At 39.5% G+C, this 17382-nt stretch overlaps 1 protein-coding gene across 1 annotated transcript; it reads left to right on the top strand.

Moving 5' to 3' along the window:
- Positions 1-4391: 4391 nt before the first annotated feature.
- LOC108671618 (1-acyl-sn-glycerol-3-phosphate acyltransferase delta) lies at positions 4392-11396 on the top strand. The gene is made up of 7 exons (XM_018159185.2): positions 4392-4727; positions 4969-5138; positions 5283-5444; positions 6104-6294; positions 8643-8855; positions 9316-9461; positions 10479-11396. The coding sequence occupies exons 1-7, from the start codon at positions 4538-4540 to the stop codon at positions 10628-10630; spliced, it is 1224 nt and encodes a 407-aa protein (XP_018014674.1). The 5' UTR covers positions 4392-4537; the 3' UTR covers positions 10631-11396.
- Positions 11397-17382: the final 5986 nt, after the last annotated feature.

Raw genomic sequence — 17382 nt, 5'->3', positions numbered from 1 at the left:
CGGGTCACGCGGGGCTCGATGTAGTCCCGACTCCCGAGGATTCAATGACTACCAGTACAGGCAACAGGCTGTGCTTTAGTTTTTTTAATTTGTGTTTGTCATGAGTGACAATCTGACGGCAGTGAGGCTGTGATGTAACGTCATTTAGTTTACGGAGTTTACCCCTACCCTGTCGTTTCTGTAGACCAGTAGGCTCAGCACTAGGCTGGACTCTGGACATGGAGGCTGGGGGCCTACACTACAGTACAGGCTGTAGGCCTATTGTTGCCTATAAGCCTAAGGCTAAAGGCTGTATAACCTGTATTGCAGTTTATATAATTTATTGAGTTCATATTAATGTTTAATCATTTGTGTAATACATGAATTGTAAATACACTTTTTGTGTTCACTTTTAGTGTTGTTAGGTATCCAGTATCTGAGACTTCTGAGTAGTGAGTATCCACTGTACGGTGGTGGAACTCTGTCCTAAAATAACAAATTCAGAATTGGAATTTGGGTATTATTGCAGATTAACTACATCCAAAAAAAAGGGTGTTTTTTTTTAATTATATGTTTTTTGGGGTGTAGATTACGAATCTGAAATCCATTTTTGGCGGTCGGCATCGGAAAACCGATTTTGTCTTCTTTACCCGTTGCAGTGCAACGGGTTAGGCATTTTTAGCGCGATTTTTGGGTCGGAAAAAAATCGGTTTTCCGATGCCGACCGCCAAAAATGGATTTCAGATTCGTAATCTACACCCCAAAAAACATATAATTAAAAAAAAACACCCTTTTTTTGGATGTAGTTAATCTGCAATATACCGGAATTTGATTAAAATTCCATTTATTACTATAATCTTTGCCTTTGGTCTTCAATCTTGCCATTGCAAAATCACATATTTTGGCTAATGTTTAAATCTTGCTGCACAATCATCCTATTTTATTAACATAACAATAAAATCAGGATTAATTCTTGTAGAATGAAAATCAATTTAGCTTTGGAAATTGTAGGAAATACTAAAGAATTATTGCTCCCCAAACTGCCAGACACAAAGTGACCCAGTATGCAATTCTACACTCTACATTAGCATATTATTAATTATTCCATATTGGAAAACAAGACTTGATTGTTTGGAAAGCAGGACCTGAAAGCTTGAAAGGCCAGGAACTTTTCACTTTCAGAAATTCAGTCTATAATATACATATATGTTGATGATATCCCTTTCCAGCTGTGATTGGTTTTTGGTTGGTGGAATAATTGGGTTGGAGACTTCTTGGGTTGAAACATTTAGGGAACCCAAACTGTGTGTGCAGGAATGAGGCCAATGAAATTTGAGAGCACTGGTCGGCACTCAGCGGTCAGCTTGAGCTTGGTATTGTAGATTCTACAATACCAAGCTAACCTAGTGCAAGTGATACACTACAATGTAGAGTTGCACTAGTGACTAGGCTGTTGACTGGGCCAGGATTGGAATTTTCCTACTTGTTTCTGAAATCTTGTGGCTCCAATGTGACACATTTTTAATATATTTGGAATCTTACAGGCTGATGGTGCACTTTTGTTAACAATTAGATAGGAGGTAATTCATCTGGCGGGAGTCTTGCAATTCTGGAAATGACGGGGAAGCTCTAGTTGCGGCCCTAATGGTAGAAGTTTTCCATGCTCGTTGACTGCTAGTGGGGAGTAGTGCCAAATTGATGACCATGAGTCAGGCTGATATAGATGGGACAAATTTCAGTTGCAGTTTTTTTATGAGACATTGCCATCCAGACTGCACTGCACCAATGACAACAGGTAACTGTTTGGTATGCTGGCACTGGGCACAAACATGACACCGCTCACTGAAGTGGTTGCTGATCAGACATTGTGTTCTCAATGGCTGAATTTGATGGCTACTGGCTGAATTATTTGCGTTCTCAATGGCTACTGGCTGAATTTGAAGGTCAACATGCATGTTGATTACATTCAGAATTCTGCATATGTCATGGGTCATCAAGGTCACATGACAAACAATGCCAAAGATGGACAGAAGACCGTTCAACTGACAAGCTGATGGGTTGTTGATGCGACATAGTGACAAAGCACAGATTTTCTAGAATCAGTTCATTTTTAATTTCCTCATTTACTCCAAATTTATACCAATTTCTTATGTATAACAATGCTGGTATCCAGGATACTTTTCCTGTCTACTTATAGGACTCAAAAATGAACTTGAGGCAGAGTCTAAAAAAGTTTCTGCTTTGCCACTATGTGATGCGATACAGACAAACATTTATATCGCCTTTGAAAAGGACATGATCAGGAAAATCACAAGTCTGGTGAAGACATTGCTTAACTGAACAAAAAAAAAAAAAAATTGTGTGCTGCAGCAACCAATCCTAGATGATGGTTTGGTAACTGCAACATCCATAAATGAGGTGCAGGTGACCTTAACACCTAGCAGCTCAAAAATGTGTTGCAATGTATTTGGACTTCTTTGAAGCGTCAAATGAGACACACTCAACAAAGCAAATAGCAAGGATGTGCATGCAATATTTTTTGTGCAAGGCCATTTTGAACTTTAATAAAATAACCATTTTGTATTATATTAACACGTTAAGTGCGTCACGACCCACCGGTGGGTCGTAGCCGATATCCCTCTGCTGCGAAACGACCCACCAGTGGGTCGTTTATAAAAATAATACCAAATATAGATAAGAGCCCATAAAATTAGTTTCATTGAAATATACAGCATATTTCTGTTAGTATCATTAAATAAAAGTTTGAAATGATAGAAAATGAGTTTTACTAATTTATATAAGTGCCAAATAAAACTTATATATTACTTCCAGTTGCAAGTTTTTAATTTAAGGAAAATACCCGCAAGTTAGTGATGATGTTTTGAACTGAAACATGACCAGCACATAAAAATGGTTTTCCAGAGCATCCTTCACAAAATGTTGATACTTTTTGGCCTTTTTTTTGCAACCCAAACATAGCCGCACCAGCGGGCAGTCGGCAATTTCGGCCCCCGCACTTAACGTGTTAAAAAAATTCACATTTATAGCTTAATATCTGCATTAAACTGGACAAGAATAAGCCTAAAGATGTGTAATGGTATCCTCAAAAGAAGTAGTATAGTATCTTTGGCATTGAAGAATAGGCCTGTCGCCGATAATAATTGGCAATGGAAAAGCTGGGGCTACAGTTTCAATCAAATTTTCAGCTTTTTCTTATTTTTTCAATGTATTTACTTATTTGGATCTTCTGAACAGTTAGAATTTCCCCCAAAAAAAAAATCTTAATAATTTAGCTCCTCCTATGATTTCCAAGCTAGCATTAAGAAGCTTAACATTTGATTTATAAGGAGAATATCTAGCAACTCTAGAAGCCTTTTTAGCACATTTTCTCATTTATGGAAAAAATGCACTATTGTGCTCGCCATGTCCGTCTGTCCGTCCGTCCATGACCTCAAGTTTTCGTCGATGAGAAAATGCGCTCTCTGTCACTCACTGCAGTGAGTACTGAGTTATATTTTTTTCTGAATTGTACATGGTTTGGATTATATACCTATTTTAAAAAACTAGGGGAGAGGGAGGAAAATGGTAAAATTTGAAAAAAAAAGCTTCTAGTCAATAAATATTCTCTTTGCAAATCACATGACATTTTGCTTGATGTTCTAGCAAGTAAATTGAAGGAGATGAATTTATAAAAGGGCCCATTTTTTGCAGTTTTCAATGCACTTCATGCTTCATATGAGCAAAATGTTTTCTTCTAGTGATTAACATAGGTATTTCTAAAAAGTTTCAGAAATATCAGGCCTCCAGTTTAGGAGCTAGTTTTGAAGGTAGACTTCTCCTCTTAACATGTCCTCATCATCACTTGTAATCTGTGCTTATCTACTAGGTTATCTTAATGCTTGAATTGGCAGTAAGTACATTTGCTGATCAACCACCATAATGTTGCGTTGCATTGTTCTTTGTGTGCTTGTATGAAATTAATCTACTCTGTCACAAGGTTTCCTTGTATTATGAATATAATTTCCTCTTTTTGGCTTTATTTCCTTCTCATATTGATCATTATTATTTAAGAAAAGATTAGTTACATCATTTGAGTCTTTAAAATATGCTTGATATTTGCTAATTTTTGTATTTGTTAACAAATATTTTATTTTTTTGAACAAGACTGTGTGGACTTGAACTTCTCTGCCTTGACAATGTTAGTCATTGTAACTGAAATATTTAACTGAAAATAGAAATCAATTTTTGATTAAATCTGTGACCAGAGATATTGATACATTTTGCATGTCTTACAAGCTGGTTGAATGTTGCTTCAAACTTTTTAGTCAAAAATTTCTATTGGCCTATGAAACAGTCTGGGAATGAAGTAGATAATTTCAATTGTTTCTCAGAAAGTTGGCATAGATTCCTCTTACAGAAATGAGGCAAGAAACCTTTGAGATGGCAGGAGAATTTTCAAAATAGTATCCATACTATTAAAATTTCTTGTTGATGTGCAGCTAATATAACATATTAGGTAGGATTTGTACCAAGTTATAAGTTAATATTGATAATAATCATGTGGGAATGGAAGGACTTCACAGAAGTGAGACGTTGGCATGTCCTCCACTTGGTCCTGTGTGTGACATTCTTCATAGCATCCCTAATGATCAATGCAGTCCAGTTCATCCTATATTTCACCATCCGACCCTTCAACAAATCTCTGTACAGAAACATCAACTATTACCTCATGTATAGCATCATGGCACGTAAGTTATCTTCTGGCCATTATATACCTATTATACAGGAACCTCATATTTTTGTGATGCTTTGCAGTATAAATTCATGATGACAATAAATACTGTCCTATATTCATCTGGTAAGCTTTCAGAGTTAATTTGAACCATCATTACATCTGTAAGCTTGTGTTAGATTTTTTTAAAAATTGCATCCAACATTAGAGAAATGCATTTCTATGATTTTTTTAATTAAGATCTTTTTATCCTACAGAGATATTGTTCCTGGCTGAGTGGTGGTCAGGGTCAGAGGTGCGGGTGTACACAGACCCTGAGGACAGAAAGCTGTGGGGCCGAGAGCACTCGCTCATCATCATGAATCATACGTATGAAGTTGACTGGCTCATGGGCTGGATGGTGGCTGATAGATGTGGCGTCTTGGGGGTCAGTACTTTTTGAGGTGATATTACTCTTAATGTTTGTGATATTATTCTTCATTTTTGTGATATTATGGAACAGTCTTGAAGTTGCATTATAATTTGGAGACTGTATGCTGATGTCTTCTATTCACTATGTATTACTTTACAGGCAGCAAAAGTGTTTGTGAAGAAGATGATGCAGTATGTGCCTACCATCGGATGGGCCTGGCATTGTTCGGACATCATCTTCTTGAGTCGTAACTGGCAGGAAGATAAATCCATCATGCAGTCCCAGATCAAGGAGTTTTATGACTACCCCTACCCTATATGGGTGAGTGTGGGCTTTTTGCCCGTTGTCTACGGATAATTTAACTGCCCTCAATTCTATTTGTACATAAAGGCCTGAGACTGAGAGGTCCTTTCTGTACACAGAGGGTTAAGTTGCTACCTATGTGAGTAAGGGTTTATTCTTTTTCATATATAAGGGCTGTTTATATTGTGAGTGGAAGCTGTACTGCACATCATCTATTAACCATAGTTATTGCTGCCCCTTAAATCATCACTGCTTTTGTAGCAGAACTTGCAAATAAATTATCACTCTGGCCGCATTTCTTGATTCGCACTTCTTTATTATTCATTGCTCCTCTTAATACATAATGTACATCACTTACTTCCATTGATGATCATATGGTTAACGAATATAATGAAACCTGATGAGTAAACAAAAGTTTAACACTTGTGTGCCAAAAGAGGGGGGAGTAACACCAAACTTGAAGACTAATTTTATTCTATTCTCACACTATAAATGCCCAATTCCGTGCTTTATCCAAGCAATATAATATAAAAGATGATGCAGCTGCATCAAAATGCATCAAAAAAGGTGACCACAAGTATTCCAATGAAGATCAACATGTCCATCGCAATTTGTAACTTCAATGTAAATGTACATTATTCCCACAATTGTATTGAATTTCCTACCCCACCCCGCAGATGCTGCTGTTTGCTGAGGGCACACGCTTCACGCAACAGAAGCACCAGGCGTCCATGGAGTTCGCCAGGGAGCGCGGCCTGCAGCAGCTCAAGCGCCACCTCATCCCTAGGACCCGAGGCTTCATCCAGTGCGCCCAGAGCCTCCAGGGACACTTCCCCGTCATCTACGACGTCACTGTTGGATTTAATACGTAAATGTCTTTCTTGGTACCTATATGTGATGTTCATACTTTTAAAAACTTTTCCTCGTTCCAACGTTCCTCGAAGCATCTTTGGGACTGACAATCTCAGACGATATATAATCGAGTGTAACCTGCTGCCGGATATCTAGCACAGCACCATGACATAGGTCTGAAGAGACCCACACCCCTGGCTAAACACTATACTCGTGTCATCATGTTACTGGTTGAGATGAAATAGCAGAAGACTGATAGAACCTGCGCCTTGGAAATAGAAAAGCATACACCCTAGACCAGATGGATCAGGCCACGAGCCTGAAACCAACGAAAAAGCCTGACCCTGCAAAACGAATATCGGACCTTCGGCGCGAAATAGACTACACTGATCTGAAGCGCTAGAAACCTCTCCCTACTACTAGGTACTACTTAAAAACTTTTATACATGACCGTGAGGTCAAAGACGTTAGCGCCATATAGCATGACAGCTATCTCGTGAATGTTGTGATGTATCACGAGTGATAATTAAGTCCAAGTTTGCCACACCAAGGAAGATCTTTTCCTTGAACATGTCTTTGGTTCATTTTAGTGCATGTTCAGTTGTTTGGAAGGTAGTTGTTTTGGCCCTGTGTAGGACACCGGAATTATTGTTCCAGGAGAGGCCAGTTTGCTGTGCCAGAGGTTTATTACATTGAGGGTTGTAGGGTTGTTAGCTCGCAATCAAAGAGGTTTGGCAAATCGTCCGGGAAGAAATGACATTTGTTGTAGATGATTTGAGTCTGCTCTTGTAATTATGTAATTAGTACTTTGGAGAATGCAATGACCGGAGCAAATTTGTGCCAGCGCCCGGCTTGTTGAACTAAGTCCTAGAGAGTGATTCATCAGATTTGTCTATTTGGAGTGTAGGAGCTCAGCCACTCAGCAGGACTGGTGCGTTGTAGGTACTGTTGGCGGCATTGATTGCAGGGAGTTACTAGCTGCTTTAGTTGCTGTACTTTTGATGTTGATTGCAAGTACTGCTTAATTGTTGTTTTCGGTGAACAATGAAACTTCAGGTTTACAGTGTGCTGATCTTGAATAGATAGTGGAAGTGACACTGGGCCGTTTTTTTTTTTTTTTTTAAGATTGATTGCTGTTTTAGAGGTGGAAATTTCCAGATTATGGTATGTGAAAACTTGAAAATCGCAGTTGATGGAATTTTTTGCTGAATTGTTGGATGAGGAGGTCGGCATCAGGACTGGTCTTGAATTATGTGATAATTTTGATGTTGGAGATGGTTGAGGTGCATTGGTGGTATAGTAGTGATGCAATTTGAGCCTTGTGGAATGTCACTATGGAAAATTTTCTGTTCAAAGGTTTGTTTTTAGAGTACAGCTGAGAATAAACAGCCATATAAGAAGTTGGGGATCCAGAGGCTGATTGTTTTGGATTGTGAGGTTAATCAGAATTTACTCTGGTTGACAGCTTTGGTCTGGTCCAGTGCAGTGAAGAGTGTTCGGTTAACGGGTCTTGTTTCAGTTTAGTCCATAGAGGATGTTTTTGGTGAGTAAATTACGGACAGCTGTGGTCAAGTATCTGTGTTGTAAGCCATTTTAGTGATCGACCAGGGCAGATGTTGTGTGAGAATGGGCAGCAGTTATTATTTCAGCCCTTCGATAGCGGTGCAGAGCAGTGAGATTGGTTGGTAGAATTTTACGCCATTGTTGGGTTTAATGGAGGTATGATTGTAGGGGACTTATGTACATCAGATATACAACATGTTTAGAGGAACTCATTGTAAGAGATTGGCAGATAGGTAGTTCACAATGATTCGAGGTATTTGAAGTGAACGATGTGAGTTTATCTGGTCTGGTGGCTTTTTAGGAACGGAATTGTTTGATGGCTATGACTACATGGAACATTGTGATGGAAGGATGGTTGTAGAGGCTGAGATTTTCTTGGTGTTCCGACTTGTGATTCTGTTGAATTGGTCTTGTTCTGGTTGGAGGAGGCAAAGAGATAGTTGCAGTGATCGAAAAGCTTTTTGTTATTGCTTATATTGCTCTAATTCTTGCTTCGCTGTTGGGCGAAATTGATGATTTCTTTAGAGAATCCTGGTTTTGGGTAGATGTGGCGGCCAGAAGGAATGTTGTGGTTGCTTGAAGATTTAGACAGGATTGCTTCTCGGTCGTTGACAGGTTATTGAGGATGATGGAGTTGTTCTGTGAATTGGCATGTGGTCGAATCATAGAGCGGCCTTGATGTTGCAGTCTTTGTGGGTGATCTGGGTATCAGAGGCAACCGATGGACCGATAGGTCCAGTGATGAAATTTTCCATTGCATGAAAAATTTCATGCCTTTATTTCAGTTTATGTTCATCTTAGGAAGGAAGGAGCTGAGCCTACGGTGCTGAACATGCTGCAGGGACGTCGCGTGGTGGGAGAAATGTACATTCGCCGGTTACCTCTGAGAGATGTACCTGTAGGGGACGACCAGAAGACCTCCCAATATCTACATAATCTCTACCAGACCAAGGACCGTCTGCTGGACAGCTACTGTAACACGGGAAGCTTCACCAGCCAAAACGATATGCCCAAGTTTGTTGTAGTAATGATAAGGTGATATGATGCATGCAAACACAAGGGGAGTCGAGTTAACACTGGGCTCGCCCATTGTGTCTGGGAGGGGTGTAGATGACTAGTTTTTTCTCACTTAAGCGTGTGTCGGTTCTGTACAAGATGATGGATAATTCGCTTATCAAGTTATCAATGTGCTTCCAAGTACCTGAAAACAATCCATGACCTTGCATAAACAGAGTTAGCATTACCAATATCACGACGTGAACACAGGAGTTGCCTTGGTCATTTTTCCTGGTTGCTCTCTGAAACACGGCTTCAGAAGTTGATTGCAACTACCAGCCCACAACAAGTTATTCTTTTATGAGGCCTTCTAATTAACGAAGCTATTAAAATCTTTATGGTCACATTAACTTGACTTGTATTGGTAGTAGTACCACCAGCACCACACGATCGTTGCTTACTGGTTCTTTGTCTCCAGTTACTCGGTGGTCACCCTGGAGCGTCGATGGTACTCACTCCTGAACGTGATGGCGTGGGTGAGCATCGCCGTCTACGGAGGAGTGAGGGTCATGTGGAGCGCCTCCCTCCTGCTGCAGTGCACGGGGGCTCTCATTTTCCTCCTGGGTGAGTGGGGCAGGTGGGCAAAGCTATTGGGAAGTGGGGGTAGAAGTTAAGGAATATGGTGTATAACTTGAAAAGTTGGTTTAGAACTTAAGAGAGTGAAGTGTAGAATTTAGAAAATGTTTGGTAGAACTTGACCCTAATCGCGTGGGGCGTGCGAGGAAACGCCCTTCATTTCAAATAACCTTCGTAAAAAAAATAACCACAAAGCTCAGAGCCTTCGAGATAGGTACTCTTAACTGAGATCTATTCTTTATGCAGGATCAAAAATGTTTCAATTATTTTTATCTAAAATAATTAGGTTGGTCATTTAGCAAACTACGTATAAATTTTTACCACCGAGTGGCCGGCAAAGAACTCACAGACAATGAAATAAAAAAACTATTGTATTGTTGTATTGCACCAGCAATGAAGATGCACATGTTCTCAGGCCCACACACCTGAATGACTTTGTCTCCTCAGAATTCGATAACATCACCACAATATCGAGCGGTCGGAATTGTACACGGAAATAGCTCTGCTTGAGACCAGAAATCCGGTCGTTTCATTCTCATAATATTTAAAAAATGATTTCAAGTTTAGAATTGTGGGTTTGATGACTGCAACAATCTATAGGTACCAATGTCATGTGAAATAATCGCGGCGTATGCAAGATGCAAGGTATCTAAAAAAATACTTAACAAAACGAAGGGCAGAAATCATTGCCCACGAGGTTGTAGCGTGACACGATAACTCAAGGCAATTAGGGTTAACAATCTGAGGTACAACTCAAAATAATGAGCTGTAACCTGAAGGAGTTGGTGTAGAGAATGGGTGTTTGTAGGGCAGTATCGCGTCACTCTTCTCAACTTCTGGATGCTGAAGTGGATGGTCGTGCTGTGGATATAATCAGTACCATGTAATATGCGCTCTCTGCTTAATGCCTTTGGGAAAATTAGATAATGAATTTTGAACTTAGATTTGTTGATCATTAAATGCGCAGAAATGTGTTTGGTAATGACAAATGGATTTATTTTCCAGCATATGTGGGCTTGTACAAGCTCATTGGCTTGACGAAGATCACAAAGGGTTCCGAATATGGTAAGACCTCTCCCACCACACACTCCCCTCCGGCATCTTCCCCACTCGCTCCCTCTTCCACTTTGTCAGGCAATTCCAAGAAAGTGGAATGATTCTTAGCATTCCTTGGAGCTTGGTATGTCGTCTTGTTGAAGCCATGTCGTCGTTTGCATGGCAATCTGTTGCAGGCTGACCCATGACACTCTGATGTAATTTCCGCTAGTACTCTGCAGTTATTAATACCCCATGTATTGCGGAATATAACTTTTACCAATATGTAATAAAGTAAAGAAAGTGGGGGAACAAAAACTTTACACTGAGACGTGCTGCACGGACTGGGCATTGAGTTTGGGTTTGATGATCATGGGTGAGTGTTGTGCGGACTATGGGATAGATCGTATGCATTCTAGTGCAAATTTCGGTACATTTCTTCCAGTCACAGGACTGCGTGTTCCACTTCTGCCAGTACTTAATTGTTAATTAATTAGGAAACCATTACGTTGATTGAATGTTTGTGGCTGAACTGTGGAGCTTAGTTCTTGGGTCATCGCAATTTTTGCAGCGTTTCCCGTGTCACTTCCTGGCGTTATGCTGGTGTCTATCAGTGTTATTTACACCCTCCAGTCAGATATGCAATGTGGGTCGATTACTTGAACTTGATCCAAAGGCGCATTTTCTACAAGAGTCCATGTGATCACTCCGACCTCCAATACATACCAACCCACTGTCAGCTTCGGGAACGATTGTTCTGAGTGGTGTATTCAAATTTGTTCATTCTTTGAAGGGAATCATTCTATTCTCACCATTCGTCGCTCTAGTCATGTATAGGGTTGGCCAATTCTAATAAAGTCGATGTGTTGATGTGATAAATAATGTTGACTTGATGTCAGTTTTATGTGTCCATTTGTTTTGACGACTTTGAAGTTCCTAGCTTTCGTGAGGCTTCGTTTTTCAAGCGTGTCCTCTTCGGCTCCTGAGCTTTCGCCTCTCGTTGCAGGGGCCATTTTCGTTACCGTTCACTTGCTCATTACCGACCTTCTCAATTGTGTGCTCCATTACTTACCCTCTCAATTGCCCATTACCAACCCCTTCAAATTGTGTGCCTCATTACCAATCCTTTCAAATTGTGTTCCCCAATACCGACCCTTTCAAGTTTTCTGCCCCACTACCGACCCTTTCAAATTGTGTGCTCAATTACTTACCCTCTCAATTGCCCATTACCAACCCTTTCAAATAGTGTTCCCCAATACCGACCCTTTCAAATTTTGTGCCCCATTACCGACCTTCTAAATTGTGTGCCCCATTACCGACCCTCTCATTTACGTGCCCCTTACTTCTTCCTCTCTTTGCCCGAGTATGTGTAGCCAGAGCACTTTGTCGTAAACTCCTAATCAAACATGGAAAATGTCAAATTATTTTAACTGCAATCGTTATTTTGACTGTCAGGCCCCACATATTTATGTAGGCTTCACCGTCTGTCGGGATTTAGTAAACTGTACCATTGGCATTCTTCAGCAAGTTATAATTTAAAGGCTGTATTTCACAGGTTCTTGAAATGTTTCCAGCATTGATTTTTAAAGCTTGATTAAAGTGGCGAACTGAGCCGGCGTCTGTTGGTGTGTACACATCAGTGTATACATCACTGATAGTGCTATCAGTGATGAGTACACATCAGTGAAGTGTCTTGCCCACCATCGTCTTTATATTCATCATCTGGATGAATTATTGAAGCAGTTACCATAATCTCAATCTGACAGAAGCCTCTGTGGCCAAGTGGTGCTAGTTTATCTTCATGCTCATTTTGACTAAGTTACTAAGTTGATCAATCAAAATAAATTTCTCACGAGTTATTATCAAAGTATGTCGTATTTAAGTATCTTATATTAGTTTAAAATTTTTATGCAGTGCCTGAGTTGTAAGACATAGGTAGAGCATTTCAGGTATGCAGCTACTGTAGTCTTAAATACGAAGTGTGCATTCAAAGACGAACAAAACAGCAACGAAGTTGACATTTGTGTGGTGATCTCTCGCCGCCGCTGGTCCCGTCAGCGCTTCTGTACAATTTTTGAAACTTATATGAATTGATATTTACTCTGAAATTTACACACGCTTTAACATTTTAACACTTATTGTGTTGATGCATTGTGTAATTACATATTATAAAGCTGAGTAAATAAATGTTATTAAATTGCGCTCATCAAAAGAAAAACATTGACTTTGTGTCTGCGGTCGCGGTAGTTGCGATGTAGCATGCACTGCTGTTGACACGGACGCTTAGTTCTCTTCAGTCGACCAATATTAACTGTACGAGCATATTGTGTGTTTACAAATATTTCTTCGTGTTTTACGAACAAAATTTTTGTTTTGCTGCCGCTGTTATGTAATTTAAATTTCGATTTTGATCTCTGTTTTTTTGTGGTGCAGATCCGAGGCTCTTTTTAACACATTTTCTCATTTATGGAAAAAATGCACTATTGTGCTCGCCATATCCGTCCGTCCGTCTGTCTGTCCGTCTGTCCATGACCTCAAGTTTTCGTCGACGAGAAAATGCGCTTTCTGTCACTCACTGCAGTGAGTACTAAGTTATATTTTTTGTTTTTCTCAGCAGTTGACCCCCGTCGCTTGATATTACCTGTATTAATGCTCATTAATACAAGCTATTTTATTTTGCTTTTCGCGAAGTTCTTGTGTGTTTGTGTAGATCTTTCTGTGTTGTTTTCACTTTAGTTTGCTCGCTGAGTTGCTGCTTGTGCGCCCTGTTTTATTAATGTTTACAGAAACGATAAATGCGCTGTGCACTTTACTTTTTTGACAATTTTTCACCTGTTCATATCGTCATTGACGCCATCTCCAGTCAAGTTTTGTGTGTCTCAGAAGCTGTTCGTCATCCTTGCATTGATTTGGTTGACAATACTTCGTATTGTCCTGGCTGTCAATACTTAGTTAAACCTGTTTGCAAAGACTTGTATTGATCTTGTATTGATCTTGTTATTGATCAACCATGTCAATACTTGGTATTGACATGGTTGCCAATAATTATTATTGAACAAGTTACTAGTTTTTCAAAGAAGGGGTAATAGTTTCAGTAGCGCACATGCTTACAACACGAGTGGTGCGCGCAAAAGTTCCTCAGTCGCTTCTCCAACGACAGCACGAAAGGCGGAATTCTTTCTTAATTTGGAACAGAAGAAAGCGGAAACCTCTGCCACTCATTACTGTACTTTTTATTTAACTGCTCACCAGTCTTGAAATAGAATCATTATTTTTTATGTAGGGCACGGGGTTTGAGATTTAAATTATGTTGTCACCGCAGTGACGTGCAATCCGGAAATGCAATGAATATGTTGTGTAGAATTTTGTGTCAGGATATCGCGGCTGCCTCCACACGAATGACTAGGTTTTCACGATAACACGAGATGATGATCGCCCTGGATAACGACAACTACAACTCTTTACGGAAATAGTGCAAGGATGCGTACGAGTTCAGTTCAAATCGGCCATGAAGTGTGTTTGAAGGTCATGAAGCTTATGTCTAGACACCATTCTTTGTTAATCCATTACTAATAATTCGATTATTGGCCGAATATTATGCTTAACCGCTCCAGTTGTCTTACTATTACCTGGAGCGACTGATGATGTTACTTTGTGACCATCTTTGTTGTTGGCAGATAAATGCACTTATTGGCTAATTTATCGTTCCTGAACCACCCTGTCGCTGGGTCAGTTAAGAACTCTTTCCTATTGCAGTCACTACAACTAACTCGTCCACTTCCAATTGAACGCTAGTAAATCTACTACTACTACTACTACTACTTCTGATTTTTGTTGTCTCCTCGTTGAGTGATGGATTAATTCAACTTGAATGAATTGACTGCGCCGGAGAGAAACCAACTAACGTTTTTGGTGCACGACAATGACCTTGAAATGGCGTTGATTAAAAGTTGATGCCGTCGAACTGAAGTCGAATATTACTCGGAAGGTCATCGCTTATTGTGTACGCAGCATGATATTATATTGCTTCATCTCGTCACTACTTTGATTATGTTCTATATTTTAGTACAAAATTCAAGTAGGAAAAGTGTATACTATTCATATGTGCCAGCAATGCTTATGTTTGTTCCAATTCATTTAAGTTTTTATGAAATGACAGTTCAGCTTTTTTGACTGTGTATAAAATTGGTTTTAAATTCCCAAATTATTGTGTGCGTTTTACTTCGTGTTCCTCTTATTTTGTTTTCGGGATTTTTTTCGGTATGTGCAGTGTTCTCAAAAGTAGTTTTTGTTCACTCCACGTGTTTTTCTAGGCAGCTGTTGTGTAGGGGGGTACTTACGTATTTTTTTGCATGTTCATGTCGTATGAATAAATTACATTTTCGTATGCGTATATTACATTTTCAAAGTTTCATGTAGCTCGAAGAACACGTTTTGTTTGCCTATCGCAGACACCGTCGCTGTGATGACGCTGTGGGGTGAGGTCGCTACATGCCCTCCATCTTTTTCTTCTCAATCACGCCTCTTCCCTCCAGTTTCTGTGAGGTATCATTCCTGGGTTTAATGTTGCACTTATTGTGTAATTTAAATAATGACATTTCTTGTTGCAGAACTGATAATGGAGAATCGTAGCATAATCTTTACTTCATAACAAAGGGCAGGCAGGTAGGAGGAACGTTTTATCACCTCTTATGTCCTGTACATGTGAATATTTAGCCTTTACCTGACGGTCCAGGGATTTATCTCGCAAGAAATAATATTTACATTGTACGGTTATGGCTAGGGCTATCTTAGCACTGATGTTAAGAAACGAGTTATGTATATAGTCAAGTTTCTTCGTCATAATAAAACGAAAATGTTCCTATGTAGTTCATTTACCATTTTGTGATCCATTTATTTGAAAGCCGTTGAACGCGTAAATTTGAATGAAGTGTTGCGTTGAAGAATTTTACAGCGATTATGAAGTGGCACTTATAAGGTTATTTTACTCACACGTCAGTAGACGATGGCATGCAAATTTGTCATCAACTGGAAAGTTTATATAGTTAAAAGAATGCAAGGGAAATTACATCATAATTACCGTCGACTTAAATGATACTATAGAGGATAAATAAGTCAACGGGATATAGCAGAATTAGACAAGAATTCGCCGTTCTTATTACGAAAATGCATTTCAAGAAACTACGCGCCTTCGTCGTAGCTCACCGTTACCTCGTCGTAGCTCACGCGAGACACATTAGTGGGATCATGAAGCACCACAGGGGTGGTTATTACGAGAGTTTTATTTGCAATGGTAATTTTTTATGAATGTTCCTTATCCATGTCTTGTATTGCTAGAGGAAATTTGTACTCCTTGTATAAATTTCCATTGCATTATAATTTATATAGATGAGTACTCGAATCATTTGTGTGCTTATATCGCAAGTTCAACAAGAATTTTAAAACAACGAAAGCGCCAAGTAAATTGATCGTATAATAACTGAAAACCTTGCGGAGGCAAGCTCCATCATCAGATCTGAAATTAGAGAATATACGTGCAACCAGCAGAGAAAATCAAATTGCGTGGATTGCAACAAGACCTAAGTAAGATAAAACAGACTACCGAATAGAATCTATTATCCAGTGGGTAGAACCTGTTAAGACAAGATTTATGCATGGAAATTCCAGTATCCGAGCCACCAGAGGAGGAACGAGTATGTTGCCATCTTTCTCCAACACAATTACGTCGCACTTTCAGCTTGATTGCGCTAAGCTGACTGAGACGGATTAGAGTGATAGCTCCTGCTGCAGTGTTCAGTAGCTCCTATGTAGGAGCTACGCGACGTCATTTCAACTCCTTAACTTGTACCTGTGCTGTATTCGACAGTAATTTCATGATTGATTATTTATTCAGGTATACAAGGATGTTGTTCATGCCAAGATGCGGTCGTTCTTGGTTTATGAACATAGTTGCGCGTGATGCGCCTCGGCATACATCGGAATGACGCTGCGTAATTTTTACAGCCGGGGTATCGTGAATCACAGCAGGAGTTATCGTTTGAATCTACCACTCTCAAATCCGTCTCACTCTTTTGTACACCATCACACGCTAAAAAAGTGCGGCGTGTAAGCACAGGAGAAATTTGATATTTTATTCCACCTCTAATGGTTCGGATTTCAGATTCTCGAACTCGCCACTCGCTGCTCCTGTGCTCCATTTTTGCTGTGCTTAATCGCCGGGCCTCCTCGTAATTCTGACCAAAAACTGTCGCACAAAGGTAAAATCGGACCCGCCCCTCTCTGCACCAATCCTGTGAACTGTAACCACTGGGCCACCCATTATTTGTTTCACGGCGTGTTTTCAAACGAAGACTTAACCTTATATGGAATACAATTCCTATCTTCTTAAAGTTGCGAACTTTTACGTATTCAAGTTCTTTTGGCCTATTTTTATTATTCAGGTTTGTTCTTATCAGTGTAACTTGATTTTCCTTGCTGATAATACTCGTACTCTCTAATTTTTGGATTGATGATGGAACTGGCATTTAAAACTGTTTCAACGAAGATATAGCATATATATTTGTTCTTTATTGTTGTTAAATCACGTATTTAGATGAGATGTTTGAATTTAGAAGAGCTAACCGTGAATGAGCTGTATTGCAATACTGCTTGTCAGGCTAAGCATTTTATTGCTGACATGTCACTAAGTGCCTTGTTTATCGAATCTATATTGTTTGTTTTACCTTTAAATATCTATTGACCATGAAATTATAAATTAACTATTGACTCCAGTCATTTCAAGTAATTATTCATATACTGAAAACTTGTCACAAACATTAGGAACAAACTGTCCGTTTTTCCGTTTTTCAGTGCGAGACGCAATTGGGCTCTGGCC

This window comes from Hyalella azteca, unplaced genomic scaffold (assembly GCF_000764305.2).
Source record: "Hyalella azteca isolate HAZT.00-mixed unplaced genomic scaffold, Hazt_2.0.2 contig12903, whole genome shotgun sequence".
Lineage (NCBI taxonomy): Eukaryota > Metazoa > Arthropoda > Malacostraca > Amphipoda > Hyalellidae > Hyalella > Hyalella azteca.
Note: the sequence above shows the minus strand (reverse complement) of the source record. Positions and strands in the feature narration are given on the sequence as shown.

Excerpts from the sequence above, each read along its gene's own strand:
- LOC108671618 (XM_018159185.2), top strand. The coding sequence starts at position 4,538 with ATGTGGGAATGGAAGGACTTCACAGAAGTGAGACGTTGGCATGTCCTC. Across the intron at positions 4,728-4,968 it reads CATGTATAGCATCATGGCAC|AGATATTGTTCCTGGCTGAG; the intron begins GTAAGTTATCTT and ends TTTATCCTACAG. Across the intron at positions 6,295-8,642 it reads GTCACTGTTGGATTTAATAC|GAAGGAAGGAGCTGAGCCTA; the intron begins GTAAATGTCTTT and ends TGTTCATCTTAG.